Here is a 22,158-nt window from a genome sequence, read left to right on the forward strand (position 1 = left end):
TAAAATTGCCGTATTTTATCAGATGGTTATAAATAAAGAAAAGAAGCTTCAATGATAGATTGTCTGTTCATGTTTTTACCTGGTTTCTTAGAGCACTATGGGTTATTGTATTTTGAAACAAAAATGCAAAAAACAACCACCAACAACAAAAAGACACGACACAGAGCAGTACCTGTTGTCTTTGCCATTCTGCAAGAGAGAGTGCCTGTCAGTCCCTGAGCGATCCGTGCACACGTATGTGTTTCGACGTGTCATAGCGCTTCCAGGGATGTTGTTCTTCATAGTGAGGTGAGAAGAAAATATTTGTGACTAAAATCATTTAGGTTATTTTTTTCCTTATTAATGTACACACAGCACCCCATATTGACAGGAGGGGGGGGGGGGGAGGGGGAACAGAATTGTTGACATTTTTAGATTTATTTAAAAAAAATAATTTTTTAAACTGAAATATTACACAGCCATAAGTATTCATACCCTTTGCTCAGTATTTAGTAGAAGCACCCTTTTGAGCTAATACAGCCATGAGTCTTTTTGGGAATGATGCAACATGTTTTTCACACCTGGATTTGGGGATCCTCTGCCATTCCTCTTTGCAGATCCTCTCCAGTTCTGTCAGGTTGTATGGTGAACGTTGGTGGGCAGCCATTTTCAGGTCTCTCCAGAGATGCTCAATTGGGTTTAAGTCAAGGCTCTGGCTGGCCCATTCAAGAACAGTCACGGAGTTGTTCTGAAGCCACTCCTTCATTATTTTAGCTGTGTGCTTAGGGTCATTGTCTTGTTGGAAGGTTAACCTTCGGCCCAGTCTGAGGTGGGCACTCTGGAGAAGGTTTTTGTCCAGGATATCCCTGTACTTGGCCGCATTCATCTTTCCTTCGATTGCAACCAGTCTCCTTGTCCCTGCAGCTGAAAAACACCCCACAGCATGATGCTGCCACCACCATGCTTCACTGTTGGGACTTTATTGGACAGGTGATGAGCAGCACCTGGTTTTCTCCACACATACCACTTAGAATTAAGGCCAGAAAGTTATATCTTGGTTTCATTACACCAGAGAATCTTATTTCTCACCATCTTGAAATCCTTCGGGTGTTTTTTAAGCAAACTCCATTTGGGCTTTCATCTGTCTTGCACGGAAGAGAGGCTTCTGTCGGGCCACTCTGCCATAAAGCCCTGACTGGTGGAGGGCTGCATTGATGGTTGACTTTCTAGAACTTTCTCCCATCTCCCGACTGCATCTCTGGAGCTCAGCCACAGTGATCTTTGGGTTCTTCTTTACATCTCTCACCAAGGCTCTTCTCCCCAGATTGCTCAGTTTGGCCGGACGGCCAGCTCTAGGAAGGGTTCTGGTCGTCCTAAACATCTTCCATTTAAGGATTATGAAGGCCACTGTGCTCTTAGGAACCTTAATTGCAGGAGAATTTTTTTTTGTAACCTTGGCCAGATCTGTGCCTTGCCACAATTCTGTCTCTGAGCTCTTCAGGCAGTTCCTTTGACCTCATGATTCTCATTTGCTCTGACATGCACTGTGAACTGTAAGGTCTTATATAGACAGGTGTGTGGGTTTCCTAATGAAGTCCAATAACTATAATCAAACACAGCTGGACTCCAATGAAGCTGTAAAACCATCTCAAGAATGATCAGAAGAAATGGACAGCACCCGAGTTAAATATATGAGTGTCATAGCAAAGGGTCTGAATACTTATGGATGTGTGATAGTTCAGTTTTTCTGTTTTAATAAATCTGCAAAAATTTCAACAATTCTGTTTTTTTTTCTGTCAATATGGGGTGCTGTGTGTACATCCATCCATCCATTTTCTGAGCCGCTTATCCTCAGTAGGGTCACGAGAGTGCTGGAGCCTATCCCAGCTATCTTCGGGCAGGAGGCGGGGTACACCCTGAACTGGTTGCCAGCCAATCGCAGGGCACACATAAACAAACAACCATTCGCACAAACATTCACAATAACGGGCAATTTGGAGTCGTCAATTAACCTACCATGCATGTTTTTTGGGATGTGGGAGGAAACCGGAGTGCCCGGAGAAAACCCACGCAGCCATGCATGGAGAACATGCATGGCTGAGTCTCCAATTAATGCATGTTTTTGGGATGTGGTAGGAAACCGGAGTGCCCGGAGAAAACCCACGCAGGGAGAACATGCAAACTCCACACAGGCGGGCCGGGATTTGAACCCCGGTCCTCAGAACTGTGAGGCAGACGCTCTAACCAGTCACCCACTGTCAGAGCCGCTGTGTGTACATTAATGAGGAAAAAAAAGAGAACTTAAATGATTTTAGCAAATGGCTGCAATATAACAAAGAGTGAAAATTTTTAAGGGGGTCTGAATACTTTTTGTACCCACTGTAAAACAATCAAATGGAAAAACAGTAAGTACAGCAGTAACTGAAGCATGCTTTCTTAGTCTATCACTAACTCCCCCCACAATAGTTAAGTCATAATTAAAAATAATATGTGTAAAAAAAAAAAAAAAAGCAATCAAATGAAAAACAGTAGATACAGTGGTAAATGAGCCTTCTATTGCTGCTCAAACTCCTTCGTTGCATACCATTCATAACCTCAAAATCACATATGTTGGAACCTCCATCTTTCTATAATCACAAACTGAAGGTTGTGCATTGAATTGGAGACCCAGGTGAGGTGTTGGAAAAAGCACCTCAAAGGGTCATATACGAGAATGAAAAGACAGTATCGTAATTTCTCGTGTATAATGCGCATTTTTTACCCCCCAAAATTGTCAAAAGTCAGTTAGTGTGCATTATACATAGGTATAGGAGAAAATTAAAAAGACTTTCATATTTTATCATGTATGCCGCCATCTCGAGGTTATGAAAAAGCTGTACACTGTCATTCCAGTATGCCAGCGCCATCTAGAGGTTATGCAAAAGAGTGTAGACTACACTTTCATTTCAATATGACAGGGGTACGACTGCATATATGTACAATTCTGCTCCTAAGTTTACATACCCAGGGTGAATTTGTGAAATTTGTTTTTGTTTTTTAATACGACTGATGACTGAACAACAACCATCATTAATTTCTTTATGGTTATGTTTTGTTTAATGATAATGCTTTTCTGAAATGCTTGACAGTTTAATTTGAATATCATTAAAATATAATTATATGTGTTTCGCCTGGTCCTTCATGTTCTCTTAAAAGGTGGAGATGGAGGGTCTACAGCAGGGACGGGCGTACCCGTGGCAGCCGAATCCACGTACACATCTTACAAATCCTGCCTGGGTAATCAAACATATGAGCATAACTGTGTGTTTTCTCATTTACGAAATAAAAGTAGGGCTTTGAATTTCAAAATAAGAGAAAGTAAATAAAAAGAAAGTATTGTGTGTTCAAATAAGGTGTTTTAACTTCAGAATCATTCTTTGAAAAACCTAACAAAATACAGATAACACTTTATGTTTTGATCATCTGGGTAGAAGCAAAATCATGCATTGTAAAAATGCAGTACACATAGGTTTTCCAGAATATTGGGTTCAACTTTGGGGGTGCGCATTATACACGAGAAATTACGGTATTTGAATGAATTGCAGTAGTCCCTCGCAAAATGAGTAGGCAACACTTACTGTGGTGGCGGTCATGTCTTTACGGCGGTCTGGTATCTCCGACTTGTTGGGGTTGTTGGCGCTGCTAACCATTGGACTAGAAGGAGGGAGGCTGTGGCTTCCCATCACGCTGCAACTGGCCTTACGTGAAGGCATTCGTCCCTCTCGCAGCTCCCGCTCGCCGGTGCTTGTTGGGCTCCGTTTGGGGTGCATGACGGGCATGGAAGGCCCGCCTTTGTTGTGGAGGACAGCAGTGCATAAGACGGACAAGAGACTCATATAAGGAGTATTCTGCATCAGCAGTCCCCAGCGGCTTATAAAAGGATAGCCGATAGTAAATCAGCTTGGCTGAAGTACTGAATTACACAGTAAGTGTAACACTTTCAGAAGTAATAAGTAAGAGTAGATACTCACAGAAGTCGCTGTGTCGTCGCTGCCTGTGGTAAGTGGAGGCACTGCGCTGTGTCTTACTGTGTGAGGAGGAGGTGGAGGAGGAAGAGGAGCCTGTAGCTGCTGAAGAGTGTTTGTTGGTTCCATTGGTTATAGGGCTGGGTCGTACCCTTGCCAAGGACAGGGTACTGGCTGTGCGGGCCTCGCTGCCCTCCTAAAATGATATGCAAATGAAAGAATGACACTTTAGACAGAACACTATCCAAGTGGACCCCTGCTATTCTCAGAGAATTGGGACCGGGACGGACCGTGAATAGCGGAAATCTGCAGAAAATTGAGACCATTATAATTGTATTGAAATATACAGTGGGGCAAAAAAGTATTTAGTCAGCCACCAATTGTGCAAGTTCTCCCACTTAAAATTATCAGAGAGCCCTGTATACCTCACCTGTGACAGACAAAATGAGAAAATAATTAAAATAAAAAAAAAAAAAAAAATCCACAAAATCACTGTTTGATTTTTAAAGAATTTATGAGCAAATTATGGCAGAAAGTCAGTATTTGGTCACCTCCAAACAAGCAAGATTTCTGGCTCTCACAGACCTGTAACTTCTTTAAGAGGCTCCTCTGTCCTCCACTCGTTATCTGTATTAATGGCACCTGTTTGAACTCATCAGTATAAAAGACACCGGTACACAACTTCAGTCACACTCCAAACTCCACTATGGCCAAGACCAAAGAGCTGTCAAACGACACCAGAAACAAAATTGTAGACCTTTACCAGGATGGGAAGACTGAATCTGCAATAGGTAAGCAGCTTGGTGTGAAGAAATCAACTGTGGGAGCAATTATTAGAAAATGGAAGAGATATAAAACCACTGATAATCTCCCTCGATCTGGGGCTCCACGTAAGATTACATCCCGTGGGGTCAAAATGATCACAAGAACAGGGAGCAAAAATCCCAGAACCACACGGGGGGACATAGTAAATGACCTGCAGAGAGCTGGGACCAAAGTAACAAATGCTACCATCAGTAACGCAGTACGCCGCCAGGGACTGAAATCCTGCAGTGACAGACGTGTCCCCCTGCTTAAGCCAGTACATGTCCAGGCCCGGCTGAAGTTTGCTAGAGAGTATTTGGATGATCCAGAAGAGGATTGGGCAAATTTCATATGGTCAGATGAAACCAAAATGGAACATTTTGGTAAAAACTCAACTTCTCATGTTTGGAGGAGAAAGAATGCTGAGTTACATCCAAAGAACACTATACCTACTGTGAAACGTGGGAGTGGAAACATCATGGTTTGGGGCTGTTTTTCTGCAAAGGGACCAAGATCCGTGTAAAGGAAAGAATGAATGGGGCCATGTATCGTGAGAGTTTGAGTGAAAACCTCCTTACATCAGCAAGGGCATTGAAGATGAAACGTGGCTGGGTCTTTCAGCATGACAATGATCCCAAACACATCACCCGGGCAACAGAGGAGTGGCTTGGTAAGAAACATTCCAAGGTCCTGGAGTGGGCTAGCCAGTCTCCAGATCTCAACCCCATAGAAAATCTTTGGTGGAGTTGAAAGTCTGTGTTGCCCAGCGACAGCTCCAAAACATCACTGCTCTAGAGGAGATTTGCAGGCAGGAATGGGCCAAAAAATGGTCTAAAAAATTACCTACGCACTATATGTCATAAAGTGGTGTGGCAGCCGACTGCTTAGCATGTTCAGATGTCGTGGGTTCGTACTAGGGCTCTGGCCTTCCTGTGTGGAGTTTGCATGTTCTAACAAGCCAAAACCAAGCATGTTAGGGGAATAGAAGATTCTAAATTGTCCTTAAGTGTGAATCTAAGTGTGAACGGTTGTTTGTCTATGTGTCCTGTGATCAGTGTGTGTGATCAGTCCAGGGCAGCCTCTCCCTCTTGTTCAAGTCCTGGTATAGAGAACGGATGGATGGCATGCTTTCAGAAAAGTTGAACAATGGCAACAGAGTTGCATTACTTGCTCGAGTTGAACTGCGAGGCAAAGACATCACCACACTAAAACAGTCAGAGGAGCCAGTTAGGACTGTGTTATGTGGACTATCCATCCCTCCATTTTCCGAACCGCTTATCCTCACTCGGGTTGCAGAGGTGCTGGATAGCATTATGTAATTTACATTTTATACTAAAACTACATTGAAAGCTACTAAACTGATTTCCACACAGCTTGATGGAGGGGTGTGTCAAGGACCAAGGAATAAATTGTTCAATTTTGGTGGGTTTCAACAACAGAATTTAGCCTTTTTTTTTTAGATGACTGTCATTCAAAAAAGATTTACAACCGCATTTTTCTTAGAAAACATGATTGCAGTACGTTTCTAGATTTCTTTTGTTAACTCATCACGGCCTGTATTTAAGCCTGCCTGACCCAGGGCTCCAACGCCAGAGTATTCGCACTTGTTTGTGGTACACAGGCCGACTGTCGTGTGTAAGATATTATCAGACAACCCGCACTTGTACTTAGCCACTTGTGTTCTCTTCCACTTCCAGTGCTCCTCCTGTGCCTCCCACTTCACTTCCCAATTCGGTTTGATTACGTATCGTGACAGAATACTCTGGCCAACTTGGACCTAGCTAGCACCACCGGAAGCGTTAAACGAAGCGCTCGCCCACCAGGGTGCTCACAAAGGCAGACAGGACAAAGCCCACCGCAAGATCATGGACTCATTAAATACCCTCACACAATAAGTATCTCTCCTGTCCTCCCAGATGCACTCCGGCAAACTTCCCGTGAGTATTCCCACCAAGCTCGCAGACTCCGACTAACCCCTCCTCCCGTACAAAGAGCCACACGTCCCTCCTCCCGAACCTTACTCTGAGAACCTAGGTTCATGTAGTCAATATTTGTTAAACTGTTCACTAGTATTCAACCTGCAACCGCTGAGTTATCCCATGGACAAATCCAAAATGGCTTTCATTTTTAACCTTCTGCGCGGAAGAGCTGCCAAATGGGCTACCACACTTTGGCCTAATTCTTCCCCAGTACTCTCATCGTTCGACTCATGTTCGGACAAGCTTAAGAAAGTCTTCGACCACACCGTTAAGGGTTAAGAAGCCACTTGGCGCCTCATAGCCCTCGCTCAGGGTTCGACTTCCGTGGCTTCATATTCAATAGACTTTAGGTTACTTGTGAGTGAATGTGGTTGGGATGACGCCGCTTTAAAATAATTTTTTTTAAAAGGATTATCTGAGCAGCTCAGACAATATCAATGCCAAGGACGAACCCACCTCATTGGAGGAATTAATTTCGTTAAAATTGGACAATCATCTTCGTGAAAGCGCTAGAGAGCGAGGAATTAGAACAAGTAGTATAGTATAGTATATGCCACCTCCTCTTCACCCCCCACTGGACTGGAGGAGCCCATGCAACTGGGAAAGACCCGTATAGACCGCCTGGAATGTCAAAGCTCCAGCTTCCCCTCGAACCTCTACCGTTCCTGTCACCCATCAATCTGCACCGTTCACCCTGGTAATTTCCGGCAATCACCATGAAACACTCCAGCTGTTTGTTATTCCCTCCCCGGAGACTCCACTCGTCCTCGGTATCCCCTAGCTCAAGAAACATAACCCCGGCGTTGAGTTGACTCCCCTGTCCATCACTGGGTGGAATCGATTTTGCCACTTTCACCGTCTTCATTCGGCCATCCACCTCAAGCAAACCTCAGTCACCAGTAACTCCTATTGATCTCTCCCGGGTCCCTGAAGAATATCATGACCTCTCCTCGATGTTCAGTAAGGATCTTGCCATCGCTGTCCCTCCCCACTCCCCTTTGATTGCACCACTGACCTCCTGCCTGGTGCTCCTCTTCCCTCCAGCTGCCTATTTAACCTTTCCCATCCTGAAAAAGAAGCTATGGAGAATTATATCAGCGACTCCCTTGCCTCCGGACTCATCCGACCCTCTTCTTCCCCCTGGGGGCTGCATTATTTTTTGTTGAAAAGAAAGATTCCACTCTCCGCACCTGCATTGACTTCTGTGGTCTCAACGACAAAACAGTTAAGAACAAAGCTCCGCTGCTCCTCATTGACGCCTCATTCGAACCCCTCTGCGACGGTCAAATATTCACCAAGTTGGACCTGCGCAACGCTTAGCATCTCATCCACATTAGAGAGGGGGAGGAATGGAAAACTTCCTTTGAATACCAGGTCATGCCTTTTGGATTAACCAACGCCCCCGTAGTCTTTCAAACCTTCATCAACGATATCCTCTGTGATATATTTAACCGGTTCGTATTTGTCTATTTAGACGACATCCTCATCTTCTCCCGCTCCCCCAATGAACATTGCCAACATGTCCGCCAAGTCCTTCAGCGCCTACTTCTCTTTGTGAAACCTGAAAAATGTGAATTCAATCTTTCCTCTGTACACTTCCTTCATTGCGAAAGGACAACTACAACCAGACCCAGCTAAAATCCAAGCAGTTGTTAACTGGCCCATTCCCTCCACCCGCAAAGAACTGCAACGTTTCCTGGGCTTTGCAAACTTCTACCGCAGATTCATCCGGGATTATAGTAAAGTGGGCATTCCCCTCGCCAGTCTCACCTCCACCAGATTTCCATTTCAGTGGACCCTGGCAGCCTCTCAAGCTTTCGAACGCCTGAAGGAGCTTTTCACCAGCACCCTCATACTGAGACACACCGACCCCTCCCCCTAGTTCGTTGTGGAGGTTGACGCCTCTGACACGGGAGCCAAGGCCGTCCTCTCCCAGCGGGATCCCGAAACCCAGAAATTACATGCCTGCGCATTCTTCCAAAAGCAATTACGCCGTAGGAAATCGTGAGCTGCTGGCCATCGTCTGGGCTCTGGAGGAATGGAGGCATTGGCTGGAGGGGACCGCTTCTCCGTTTAGTGTGGACCGACCACAAAAACCTCACCCATCTCCATTCCGCCAAGCAACTTAACCCCCGGCAAGCTCGTTGGGACTTATTCCTCAGTCGATTCAACTTTATCCTCTCCTTCCACCCTGGTTCTCGTAACAGCGAACCGGACGCCCTCTCTCGTATTTATTCACCCCCCTCCAACTCGGGGGAACCGGACCCCATCCTTCCCTCCTCCTGCTTTGTTGGGGCTGCCATGTGGAAGATCGTAGAAGTTGTTAAGAAGGATCAGAGAACCCAACCCGATCCCAAGACTTAACCACCTGACCGTCTTTTCGTGTCCAATTCTGTCCGCTCAGAAGTACTTCAGTGGGCCCATAACTCCAAACTAACCTGTCATCCCGGAATCACCCGATCCATTCAATCATTCAACAACACTTCTGGTGGCCCAGTCTGGCCACACGAGAGTTTGGATTAGCCTGCTCTGTCCTCTGTCTGTGCCCGAGGTAAGGCTTCGTACCAACCTCCAACTGGTCTACTGCGCCCCTTACCCATTCCGAGCCACCCTTGGTCCCACATTTCCTTGGAGGTCGTTACCAGCCTACACCCCTCTGAAGGTAACACCATCATCCTTACCATCCTGTATCGTTTCTCCAAGTGTGTCCATTATGTACCCCTTCCCAAGTTGCCCTCTGCTTTTGAGACTACTAACCTCCTAGTCCTTCATGTATTCAGACTTGACAGCTTCCCGATTGACATTGTCTCGGACCGAGGTCCTCAGTTCTCCTCCCAGGTCTGGAAGGACTTCTGCAAATCAAAACCGTTGCTGCACGCAACCCAACCTCCTGGAACACCTTTCTTCCGTGGGTGGAATATGCCCACAACTCCCTCACCAGCTCCTTTACGGCATGCTACGGTTTCCAACCTCCTTTGTTGAAGGAACAGGAGCATACAGTGGCGGTTCCCGCGGTGAGGGAGCACCTTCGACGTGTCCAATCTGTGTGGAAGGACGTCATGTCAAGTGAACTGCTGGCAGTCAAGGTGGCTTTGATGGAGTGGAGGCACTGGCTAGAGGGGGGCACAGACTCTGTTTTTAGTATGGACAGATCACAAGAACCTTGAGTATATTAAAACTGCTAAAAGATTAAATGCGAGGCAGGCTAGATGGGCTCTGTTCTTCACTAGATTTAATTTTACGTTATCCTACCGACCTGGTTCTAAAAATGTTAAGCCAGATGCTTTGTCACGTATTTTCTCCGAAGAGAATTCTTTGTTTGACCCTAAGACTATTTTGCCCAAGTCATGTTTCATTTCCGCTTTTGTTTGGGACATTGAAACTGCGGTTAAAGGGGCTCTGAAAAACACTCCTAGCCCTGAAGATTGCCCTGAAAACAGGCTTTATGTGGTGCCGACCTTAAGGGGAAGAGTCATCCACTGGGCTCACATGAACCGAACAGTTCCAGCGGCATTAACCTTGGTGAGACGCTGCAGGAGGACCTGGGAGCGAGCCCGCCAGATGCAGGTGCGCCAGGGACGGTCCTACAAAGCCGCTGCTGACCGTCGGAGGGCACCGGCCCCGAACTACAAAGTGGGTCAGCGAGTTTGGCTCTCGACCAAACATATTCCACTCTGGGTGGAGTCGAAGAAGCTCGCTCCCAGGTTTGTTGGGCCCTTCCCCATCACAAAGATCATCAACCCTGTCACCGTTGAAGCTGAGGCTCCCAAGGTCAATGCGGGTCCACCCTGCTTTTCACGTCAGCCTACTCAAGCCAGCCCGGGAGTCCCCTCTGGTCCCGCCTTCCAGGCCCCCTCCTCCCCCTCACTCCACGCTTCATTGGTCCCTTTCCTATCACTAAAATCATCAATGCCACCTCAGTGCAGTTAAAACTTCCCCCATCTCTCAAGATCCATCCGACATTTCCATCCGACGTTTCTCTCCGGCCTCTCCTCCGGCCGTAACCCCTCCACCTCCCAACCCCACCGTGTCATCGACAACCATCCTGCCTTCACGGTATCACGCATCCTTGATGTGGTTGGGGTTTTCAATTCCTGGTGGACTTGGAGGGGTATGGTCCGGAAGAACATTCCTGGATCTTGTGCAAGCTTAATTTGGACGACTCATTGATTAGGGACTTTTATGCAGCCCATCCCGAGAAGCCTGGTAGGATGTCAGGAGGCGTCCGTTAAGTGGGGGGGCGCTGTCATGATCTGTGCCCTGCAATTCCTCTTTTGGTGCTTGGGTTGCGCTTTGCGCCGCGCCTTCCACACACTCTCTCTCTCCCCAGCAATTACCACCCTCTCGCCTGCGCACCTGTTCCCAATCAGCTCTCATCACTGCCTGCAATTAAGCCTGCCCGACCCAGGGATCCGACGCCAGAGTATTCGCCCTCGTTTGTTGTACACTGTCATGTGGCTGCATTTGTATTTTTTCTCTGTTTCTCACCATCAACAGAGAATTAGTGGCCTGCTAATTTGCTGTTGATAGTAGGTTACTCTCGACATAACGCGGTTCCAGCCAGACTTCAGTGAAAAGTGTACTGTAGCACCCAAGCACTTTCTCTGGTGTTGCACGACTATTTTTCACAATTGTTTAGTGGTTAGCACGGCTTCTCTGTCTTCTCCTGTTAATTACTCCTCGTCCTCCTTTCCAGGTGGCAATAATTAGATACTTAAGAGGAGCAGCTCCGCACCGTGTTTAGCCCCACTAGCTATACAGACGCAGGTAGCAGCTAAATGAAGTGCATAAAATAGCAGAGCCCCAAGCATTTCCCAATAGTACCCAGGAAACGTGGAAAAATGTGGACGCAGAATTTGGTTAAAAACAATGGTGAATGTGTTGAGTTCATCGTTATTTAATTTATGGCTCTCGGGCCAGCATTTGTAAGCTATGTGGTGGCCCGACTTGGTGGCTACGGGCTATCGGGTCACCCATAATGTCGGATCCTGCGGAGTTAGGGTTATAATAAATTCCCATCAGTAACCATCGAACAAAAAGGCTTTCAAATATTTTCTTGGTTAATACGGCTGCCATGATTTATTTATTTATTTTTGACAGGTAAGAGTACTTTTTATTTCAGATGCTCATATTTAATCACAAATAACGAAATAACAACTAACTAACTAACAATTAACAACTTCAGAAGTGTTAGTCAGAGATTTTTTGGCAAGAATCCTAAGCCTCAAAGATGACCAATCCACAGGAAGAGAGCGTTTAACGAGAGGAGCTAAAATACTTTGAGAGGCTGCATTAAGAACCAATAGGAGATTAATAATTATGAATCATGAAAATCCCAATTACCAGGTAACAAGGGCAACAGAGATTTAAATGATACTGTAAATCAAATGATATCATATTTCTTCATACATTAATTCATTAACCTTCCGTTCCGCTTACATGTATAATAAAAACATTTTTTTAAAACGTAGATGTATATAACTCACATCGCCTTTGCGGCCCAGCAGTAAGTAGGTAGCGGTGACCTCATTGTATTTCTGATTGAGCAGAGAGTCCTTGATTTCCTCTGGGGTAAAGCCCATGCCGACCATCACCTCTGAAGCACACAAACAGTAAATGGTGACGTAAATCATCTCGTGTGATGACAACATCGGTCATGCTCTGACAGCATACAGTACAACCAACATGAAAGCTACATTATCCCTGGTCCAGTTGACTCACCTATGCGGGCCGGATCGCTGTAGTCTTCAATAGGTTCTATATGGGGCTTTAGGTCCTCACCCTCATACCCTGAATTTATCCACTTGTCCTTCATGACTTGCTGTGGAGACATAAAAACATAGTCCGCTTTTTTTTAATTGCACATGAGACAGACTCTGTCTATTTTTTGGTACTTCTCACATCAAGGGTGCAGCGTTTGGCGGGATTGAGCACCAGGAATCGACGAAGGATCCCTTCACAGTCTGTGGACATGTAAAAGGGAACGCGGTACTTTCCCCTTAGCACACGCTCCCTCAGCTCCTGTTGGTTACAAGATTTAGATGTTTAACATTCTGAGGATTCAGACATTTTCAAGACGCAACAGGACAAGTGTAACATTGGTCACAGTCTATTTATATTACTTTCATCCATTTTAATACAACCCCAATTCCAATCAAGTTGGGACGTTGTGTTAAATAGAAACACAATACAATGATTTGCAAATCATGTTCAACCTATATTTAATTGAATACCCCACAAAGACAAGCTATTTAATGTTCAAACTGACAAAGTTTATTGTTTTTAACAAATAATTATTAACTTGGAATTTTATGGCTGCAACAAACTCCAAAAAAGCTGGGACGGGTGGCAAAAGAGACTGAGAAAGTTGAGGAATGCTCATCAAACACCTGTTTGGAACATCCCACAGGAGAACAGGCTAATTGGGAACAGCTGGGTGCCATGATTGGGTATAAAAGGAGCTTCCCTGAATTGCTCAGTCATTCACAAGCAAAGATGGGGCGTGGTTCACCTCTTTGTGAACAAGTGCGTGAGAAAATAGTCCAACAGTTTAAGGACAATGTTCCTCAACGTACAATTGCAAGGAATTTAGGGATTTCATCTTCTACGGTCCATAATATCATCAAAAGGTTCGGAGAATCTGGAGAGATCACTGCATATAAGCAGCAAGGCCGAAAACCAACATTGAATGCCCGTGACCTTCGATCCCTCAGACGGCACTGCATCAAAAACCGACATCAATGTGTAAAGGATATCACCACATGGGCTCAGGAACACTTCAGAAAACCAATGTCAGTAAATACAGTTTGGCGCTACAACCGTAAGTGCAACTTGAAACTCTAATGGCAAAGGCTATTCATCAACAACACCCAGAAACGCCGCCGGCTTCTCTGGGCCGAGCTCATCTAAGATTGACTGATGAAAAGTGGAAAAGTGTTCTGTGGTCCGACGAGTCCACATTTCAAATTGTTTTTGGAAATTGTGGACGTCGTGTCCTCCGGGCCAAAGAGGAAAAGAACTATCTGGACTGTTATGGACGCAAAGTTCAAAAGCCAGCATCTGTGATGGTATGGGGCTGTGTTAGTCCCAATGGCATGGGTAACTTACACATCTGCGAAGGCACCATTTATGCTGAAAGGTACATACAGGTTTTGGAGAAATATATGCTGCCATCCAAGCAACATCTTTTTCATGGACGCCCCTGCTTATTTCAGCAAGACAATGCCAAACCACATTCTGCACGTGTTACAACAGCGTGGCTTCGTAGTAAAAGAGTGCAGGTACTAGACTGGCCTGCCTGCAGTCCAGACCTGTCTCCCATTGGAAATGTGTGGCGGATTATGAAGCCTAAAAAACTACAACGGAGACCCCGGACTGTTGAACAGCTGAAGCTGTACATCAAGCAAGAATGGGAAAGAATTCCACGTACAAAGCTTCAACAATTAGTGTCCTCAGTTCCCAAACGTTTATTGAATGTTGTTAAAAGAAAAGGTGATGTAACACAGTGGTAAACATGACCCTGCCCCAGCTTTTTTGGAAAGTGTTGCAGCCATAAAATTCTAAGTTAATGATTATTTGCTAAAAACAATAAAGTTTATCAGTTTGAAAATTAAATATCTTGTCTTTGTAGTGTATTCAATTATATATAGGTTGAACATGATTTGCAAATCATTGTATTCTGTTTTTATTTATGTTTAACACAACGTCCAAACTTCATTGGAATTGGGGTTGTATTAAAGAAAAATAATATCTATGTCTTCTTAACTCTGTACTTGGCACTCACAATTCCCATGGAGTTAATTTACCTTCAACATGCAACATAAATCAAAGCAGAAATGTACTGTTTCGTGGTTAGGTAGCATGATTATGGAAAGAGAGGGGGAGGAAAACAAAAAAACGTTCCACACGTACAGTACATGTACCAAACAGAAACATTAAAATATTGCAAATTAGAATAAAATGTGACTTTAATCAGAAAGGAACTATTTATTTGGATAGCAAATGGTGGTTTCATTAACAAGAACAAAATATCAACATGGCCTCACGTACAGTGTATATAAATTTAACACACAACTGTTCAAATGCCAGGTTTTTGTATTAAAAAAGTAAAAGATTAGTCCACTATAAATTATTTTAAAACTTGTTCACCATTTATGTGACCTATGTTGTATGTGAAGCAATGTGACCATTCATTTGTTTATGTTAACTATTTTTTTTTATTTTTAGAACTGTTGCACAGGACTGTACTGACAGGACCCCCTGACTCTATATTCAGTCCAGCAGATGAGGACTATAAATGACTGCTTGTTAAACTCAAAACAAAATCATAATGATGAGACTTTGCAGTGTCTGCATGCCACTTCAAAGTTATTTTATAGTATCACAAAGTAGTCAATCCAATTTATAAAGACCAATTCATTTATCATACAAAAGCAACAATATTCTTTTCATTTTGTAAACTATCTATTACCCCCTCCTGCTTTTTGCATATTCATCATATTTAAATGTTTCAGATCATCACATATTTTTTTTTGTAGCGGGGACAACCCAAGTAAATATAAAATGCAGTTTCTGAATTAATGATAGTTTTGAGCGTGAACTGTTCTTTTTGTCATAACACAGCATCAGATAAGATTTAAGACTGGACTTTGACTTGGTCGTGCCAAAACCTTCATTTTAGTGTTTTGAGGCATTCAGCTTTCCAAAAACTGAAAACTGGGTTAATCACAGTTAACTCATGATTTAACAAGAGACATGGGGGGTAATTATATTTTCACATATGGCCAGATAGGCTTGGTTTGATATTATTATTATTATTTTTTAAAGCATCTTGTATTGGTATTTTCAGTGTGATAAATATGCATACAAAAAAGCTGAAATCAGAAAGAGAGGAAATTATATTTCACGGCACAGTACGTCATTGAGATTTTCTAATTGTGTCGACGTCTGCACTTTACTGGGTTCCATTCTAGTTTAAAATGCTATAATTTTGACAACATTCTTCTTTTATCAAGTCGGTCGAAACTGATTAGTAGTGAATAATTAATTGCATGAAATACAAAAAAATATATATTTATTATATTTCAAATGTGAAAATACTAAGTCGAAAACAATTAGGAGAAAAACAGAAAAGAGTCCTTCCACCCTTCCCGTTCCCATTGCTCCTAAGTGAGTCATTGCCTGCGAAGATCAGGGCCAGCATTCAGCAGCTTTAAGGATTATTTAACATTTGTTGCTGGCAGACTAAAATGGACAGCAAGACTATGAATAAATAAGCTTTTATTTGATCTTAACTGTATTATTTTGAGATTATCATAAAAATTAAAGCAGTTAAAGAAAATGAAAACATCAGTTTTTCAGTTCAGTCCAATTACAGTACAATGGTTGCCTTTTACTGTGCATGTGACTTGCAAAGGAGTCTACAGACATAGTGTCTCGTTGCTAGTGCAACCAGAACTCATGGCAAAACATTGTAGAGAGCTTTTCGTGCAATTTTTTCACACTGGTCTGGACAATAGCCTAACAAAGTCACCCTCATTCAAAGGGGACTGTTAAACAATAGTGTGTTGATTGACTGAATCTTTTCAATCTTGCTCTCAATGAGTGTTTACAACATGATAACCAAACATTTTGCATTCAGAGGATTTTGTCTTAAATTGCAGGCTTCATTATTCGGTAGGTTTTGTTTCTTTAGCTGAAAGGAGTTTAAGAAACCCTGACGGAAGACTTTACTGCTCATGAAAAGTACCAGAAGAGTAGGCAAACGGCCTGCTTACATATGTAGCAGTCAGTGTTGGGAAAGCTCATTTTCTACACGACTTAGGTCAAAGTTCAAGTCACTGTTGCAAAAATGAACTGAACTTCTTTGAACTATGTTCACCATTCCAAAAATAAACTAGTTCATAGTTCTTTTTTGTGTTTTTCTCAATATGTTGCTGATGGGCTCGTCCCCTTAAAATACTGGAATTTCATTTTCCCATTGTTGCCACCCATTCAGTCCACACTGGCAGCCAGCTGCAGCTTTCACCATACAATCTCAAAAACATGAGGAAAAACCTGTTGCTTGCTCTTTTTTTAAAATGAGGAATTAAAACAAAAACAGGACTTTTGTCCGTAATGTGCAAAAAAAAAAAAAACATGCAAAGGACTGATAACTTTGCATCCCTCACAGCTCTGGATGACTGAAAATATATTAAAATATTTCATTCTGATACAAATCATAATTTTCCTAGTAATAAATTTTTTACAATTATGTACTGTTCGTTCATCAGGCAGAAATGAACTAAGTTCAGTTCACGTTCGCACAAAATATGAACTTTCGTTCACTGAACTTGTTCAGGTACAACACTGGTAGCAATTAGGGCAAACCCACAGACACCAGAGAGCCCATCTGTAAAATATGTCTTAAACCTATGCAAACTGACGCATTATTTACAGACACATCACCTTGTCAAAGCATCTCAGTGACAGAAACATCAAACGGTTCACTTCTCAAAATTACAAATGAGGAACTGTGTCATTGACTAATGACTGAAACGAAGAAATAATGTTTCTATTGTTTTTCTCTGCATCCACAATATATTAGTTAATAACAATGACATCTGCATGTTACACATGGAGTTTTTTTTGGGGGGGGTTTGTTTAAATCACGTTTCATCCATCTTTCATACCGTGTATATTCTTCCAGGTCAGAGGGAGGCTGGAGCCTATCCCAAGTGGCAGGCGGGGTACAACCTGGACTGATCACCAGTCATCAACAGGTCACAGGTCACAGAAAAATGTAGATAACATCACACACACCTAAACGTAACTTAGAAGCTTAGTTTACTCCGGCGTCAATACTGTGTCTTATCCAGATGTGCCACAAGTTAAAACATTTTTGTATTAAGGGTTATTGGTAATGCAGTGGTTCACATAGCTGACCTTTGTGCATTTCATGTGGGTTTCAATTCCAACCAAATGCCCCATTTACAATCCACCTGTAATTGACTGGTAACCATTCCAGGATGTTGTTTAATGTTTGCTCTAAGTCAGCAGGGATATTTTCAGCTCTTTCTGTGACTCGGAGCAGGATATGTAATAGAGGTAACGAATGAACAGACAGAAATGATCACCTCTCATATGTTCTAATAGCAAATGACTTTTCTTGAAATGTGTCAGTGGGCTAGTCATTTTGCATTTCCATCTGCATAACGTAATATTAATTCAGGAACAGTGGGGCTAATTTACATAATATCTTCACCTACCAAGACTGAATTTCTCCACCCATGAATTGTCGCTAGGCTGGGCGAAGATCTGCCATTAGCGAGAGACGGGCGGAGTCCTGTTGCCAGACTACACAGAAGAATCTCACATTTTCAGTTCTCGATGTGGGATTTTTGTGTCATGCACCACAATGTGACACTATTTGACAAAGTGTAATTTCAGTGGCTCGGTGACGGCTTCCATGAGTGAAACCCCCCCTTAAAGTGCTCGCTTTATGGTGGTGTGTGGGATATGGTCAAGTTAGCGATGGTGGCTTTGCAAAGGTACCATTCCATTGCAGTCTGGAGGGAATCTTGTGAAGTCTACAAGAACGAGAAGAATAATGAGTATCTGCTCGCTTTTGACGCCTGCCCTAGCTCCACCCCGGCTGTCATGGAAACGAAAGGCATACTTTGCATTTGCATGAGACAAAAACCGAGTAGTTTCAACCAGAATGCCAAGCCGTCATCAATTGTGCTCGAATTCTTTATCATTTGTGTATTTTGAATGAAGAATGTCAGAAACCTTTTATTGAGCCACCTATGGAACTGTTTTGACTTTAAAAAAATCTGTACTTGAGAAAATGAAGAGAAACATCTTGAACCTGTTAAAGTAATGCTCAAATTAGTACAAAAAAATAAAATGAAAAAAATACTGATTTTGTACCTTCGAGTGACCACCAGGGGGCAACCCCACCAGGGACATAAATCGGAAGACTTCACACCTAAAATTTAGAACTGAAGAAGCCTTCTGGATTAAAGGTGAAACGTCCTTAACAGCTAAGAAAAGTCCAGTTGCCTCGATTCAACTTTTGTGGAAAACATGTTTCTGTTACTACCGTGGTTATAAAAAAAATCCTCCTGCCTATCCGGCAGACCAGCAGTCCCCACTATACACACACTTGCCTTCAAGTTCTGCCCATCAAAAGGCAGCGAGCCGCTGACCAGTGTGTACAGGATGACTCCAAGACTCCAGACATCCACTTCGGGTCCATCATATTTCTTTCCCTGGAAAAGTTCGGGGGCAGCGTAGGGCGGCGAGCCGCAGAATGTGTCCAGTTTGTTACCCAGTGTGAATTCATTGCTGAAACCGAAATCGGCGATCTTGATATTGGCGTCAGCATCCAGCAGAAGATTCTCTGCCTGTGTATATTGATGCAGAGGGAGAGGAGGTAAATATGGTAGAGGAGGAGCGTAGAAAATGTCAGTGTATAGACAACATGATGGGGGAGAAGCGGAGAACATAATGGGATAAGAGACGAAAAAGTGGAATGAGATTAAATTGGAAGACAAAACGTAAATTGTAATGGAAGAAAAAAAAAGCAGGATGTATGAGACAGATGGGAAGGGGGAGAAGTGACTGCATGTCGTCCAACAACACACATACCTTCACGTGACACATGCATCTACTCACTAATCTATGAGAACACATGCCAGCATTCGCCCGTTTTTTTAAATTCTCCATACTGTGTGATTAAGACGCTATGGGGCCCTTTTCACACACAAAGATTAAGACTAGTCTGAGATTATGATTTGAACTAGCCTTAATCCCCTATTTTTGACAGCGGTCCAAAACATCATCTCAGATTTCTTACCTTCAAATCTCTGTGGACAATATTCTTAGTGTGGCAATAGTGGACAGCAGAAACAATCTGTGAACACATAGTAATAGACCAACTTAAAATGATTATCATAATAATTAATCTAAAATTAATTCCGTAAATAAATAGAAAGATTGCTTAATTTTCTGCATGAAGATTTTTTTTAATACCTGTCGAAATTTGGCTCTGGCTTCAACCTCCTTCATTCTTCCATGAGACACGAGGTAGTCAAACACTTCACCTGTGATTGTGAAAAGGTGAGACAAGTGAGACAAAACAAAACAAAACAAAACATAGGAAACAAGCGACCTTAAATGTAGTATTTTTTCGGGGTGTTTACTCAAGTGCAGAAAGTACCACACGTTTATTTGGAGGAGGGAGGTCTTTATTTGTACAAATGCTTGTGTCAGGGTGGTGCAAGACTTGCTGGTTTCTGTTGATTGGTTGGTGGAGAATCAGTATTACACTGGGAATGGAATGTGTCACTGCCTCACATTTGCATTTTCTATTGCAGTCCTTTTGTTCTTTGTTCGAATCAATAGTGCAGTGTAGTTGGAGCAGGAACAAATTGTTCCCTTCTTGTTTCCTCACTGTTACAGAAGACCGATGCAAGACCGAAGCAAACATGAGACATGATTTAGCTCTCCAAATTATAAGCAACCCACTGCTGTGCAATGTCTATTCTACAAACCCCAATTCCAAAGAAGTTGGGATGATGTGTAAAACATAAATAAAAACAGAATCTGGGCGAGAGGCGGGGCACACTCTGAACCGGTTTCACAGTCACACCAACGGGCAATCTATCATCTTCAATTAACCTACCATGCGCGTTTTTGGGACGTGGGAGAAAACCGGAGTACCAGGAGAAAACCCACGCAGATACGGGGAGAACCTGCAAACTCCACACAAACGAGGCCGGATTTGAACCCGGGTCCTCAAAACTGTGAGGCAGATGTGCTAATCAGTCGTGCACTGTGCCGCCCTGTGCCAAAATCAACCAATGATTTAGGAACAAAACAGATAAAAGAAAAAAAATCTGAATCAGACTTTCCCCATGTTATTATGAAAGAAGAGTCTTCTTTAATGAGGTGCTGTAGTCCTCCTGCTCTTTTCCTCCTTAGTTAAAGTTAATGAGCAATAAACTGTTATAGTAACTTGTTTTATTTCTTTATCATAGTGTGTTTTCACTTATTTCTATTCATTCATTCATCTTCCGTTCCGCTTATCCTCAGTAGGGTCGCGGGCGTTCTGGAGCCTATCCCAGCTATCTTCGGGCGAGAGGTGCGGTACACCATGAAATGGTCGCCAGCCAATCGCAGGGCACATATAAACAAATAACCATTCGCACTCACATTCACACCTACGAGCAATTTAGAGTCTTCAATTAACCTAACCTGCATGTTTTGGGGATGTGGGAGGAAACCAGAGTATCTGGAGAAAACCCACGGAGGCACGGGGAAAACATGCAAACTCCACACAGACGGGGCCGGGATTTGAACCCCGGTCCTCAGAACTGTGAGGCAGATGAGGTAACCAGTCGGTCACCGTGCTGCCACTTATTTCGATATTGTTTATTTTTAACCACACACTAAGAAAAAAAAGTATAACTTAATTTTGGGGTTGAAACAGATTCATTGCATTTCCATTAAAACACATTCACTGCCATTGATGGCTTTAGAAGTAAAAGATCCATGTTAACTGGGAAGGTAGGTAGTGAATGAAATTTCAATGGGAAACATTACCTCGGTTTAAGAAACTTTCAGGTTACAAACGGGGTCACGGAATGAATTAAGTTCGTAACTCAAGGTGCTATTGTATCTATGGTCCATAATATTAAGACCTTCAATCTCTCAAGGCGGCACTGCATTAAAAACTGGCATCATTGTGTAAAGGATATTCCCACAGGAACAGAAAACCATTATCAGTTAACACAGTTTCTCACTACACCTACAAAAGTTAAAACTCTACCATGCAAAGTGAAAGCCATATATCAACAACACCCAGAAACGCCACCGGCTTCTCTGGGCACGAGCTCATTGAGATGGACTGAAGGCTAAGTGGAAAAGTGTGCTGTGGTCAGACAAGTCCACATTTGCAACTGTTTTTACAAATGATTGGTTGTGTTCTTGGGCCAAAGAGGAAAAGGACCATTCGGATTGTTATCAGCGCAAAGTTCAAAAGCCAGCATCTATGATGGTATGGGGGTGTGATTGTGCCCATGGCATGGGTAACTTGCACATCTGTGAAGGCACCATTAATGCTCAAAGGTACATACAGTTTTTGGTGCAACATATGCTGCCATCCAAGCGACTCCTTTTGCACGGACCTCCCTGTTTATTTCAGCAAGACAAAACCAAGCCACATTCTGCATGTGTTACAACAACGTCGCTTCGTAGTAAAAGAGTGCAAGTACTAGACTGGCCTGCCAGCGGTCCAGACCTGTCTCCCATTGAAAATCTGTGCCGCATTATGAAATACATAAACGGAGACCCTGTACTGTTGAGCAGATGAAGTTGTACATCAAGCAAGAAAAGGAAAGAATTTCGCC

General features: G+C 43.2%; 1 protein-coding gene across 3 annotated transcripts in view; it reads right to left on the reverse strand.

Annotated features, from left to right (window-relative positions):
- The window catches only part of mark4a (MAP/microtubule affinity-regulating kinase 4a), a 57,768-nt gene that overhangs the window by 11,688 nt on the left and 23,922 nt on the right, over nucleotides 1–22,158 (reverse strand). For all 3 annotated transcript variants that reach the window (XM_061751336.1, XM_061751334.1, XM_061751335.1), the window contains exons 6-14: nucleotides 19,781–19,851; nucleotides 19,605–19,661; nucleotides 18,916–19,152; nucleotides 12,668–12,787; nucleotides 12,488–12,587; nucleotides 12,253–12,362; nucleotides 3,990–4,179; nucleotides 3,597–3,808; nucleotides 173–276 (exon numbers count right to left, since the gene is read on the reverse strand). In XM_061751336.1, coding sequence (XP_061607320.1) covers nucleotides 173–276; nucleotides 3,597–3,808; nucleotides 3,990–4,179; nucleotides 12,253–12,362; nucleotides 12,488–12,587; nucleotides 12,668–12,787; nucleotides 18,916–19,152; nucleotides 19,605–19,661; nucleotides 19,781–19,851 — 1,201 coding nt within the window. The remainder of the gene's footprint in view (nucleotides 1–172; nucleotides 277–3,596; nucleotides 3,809–3,989; nucleotides 4,180–12,252; nucleotides 12,363–12,487; nucleotides 12,588–12,667; nucleotides 12,788–18,915; nucleotides 19,153–19,604; nucleotides 19,662–19,780; nucleotides 19,852–22,158) is intronic.

Source organism: Phyllopteryx taeniolatus, chromosome 17 (genome assembly GCF_024500385.1).
Source record: "Phyllopteryx taeniolatus isolate TA_2022b chromosome 17, UOR_Ptae_1.2, whole genome shotgun sequence".
NCBI classification, from domain to species: Eukaryota; Metazoa; Chordata; class Actinopteri; order Syngnathiformes; family Syngnathidae; genus Phyllopteryx; species Phyllopteryx taeniolatus.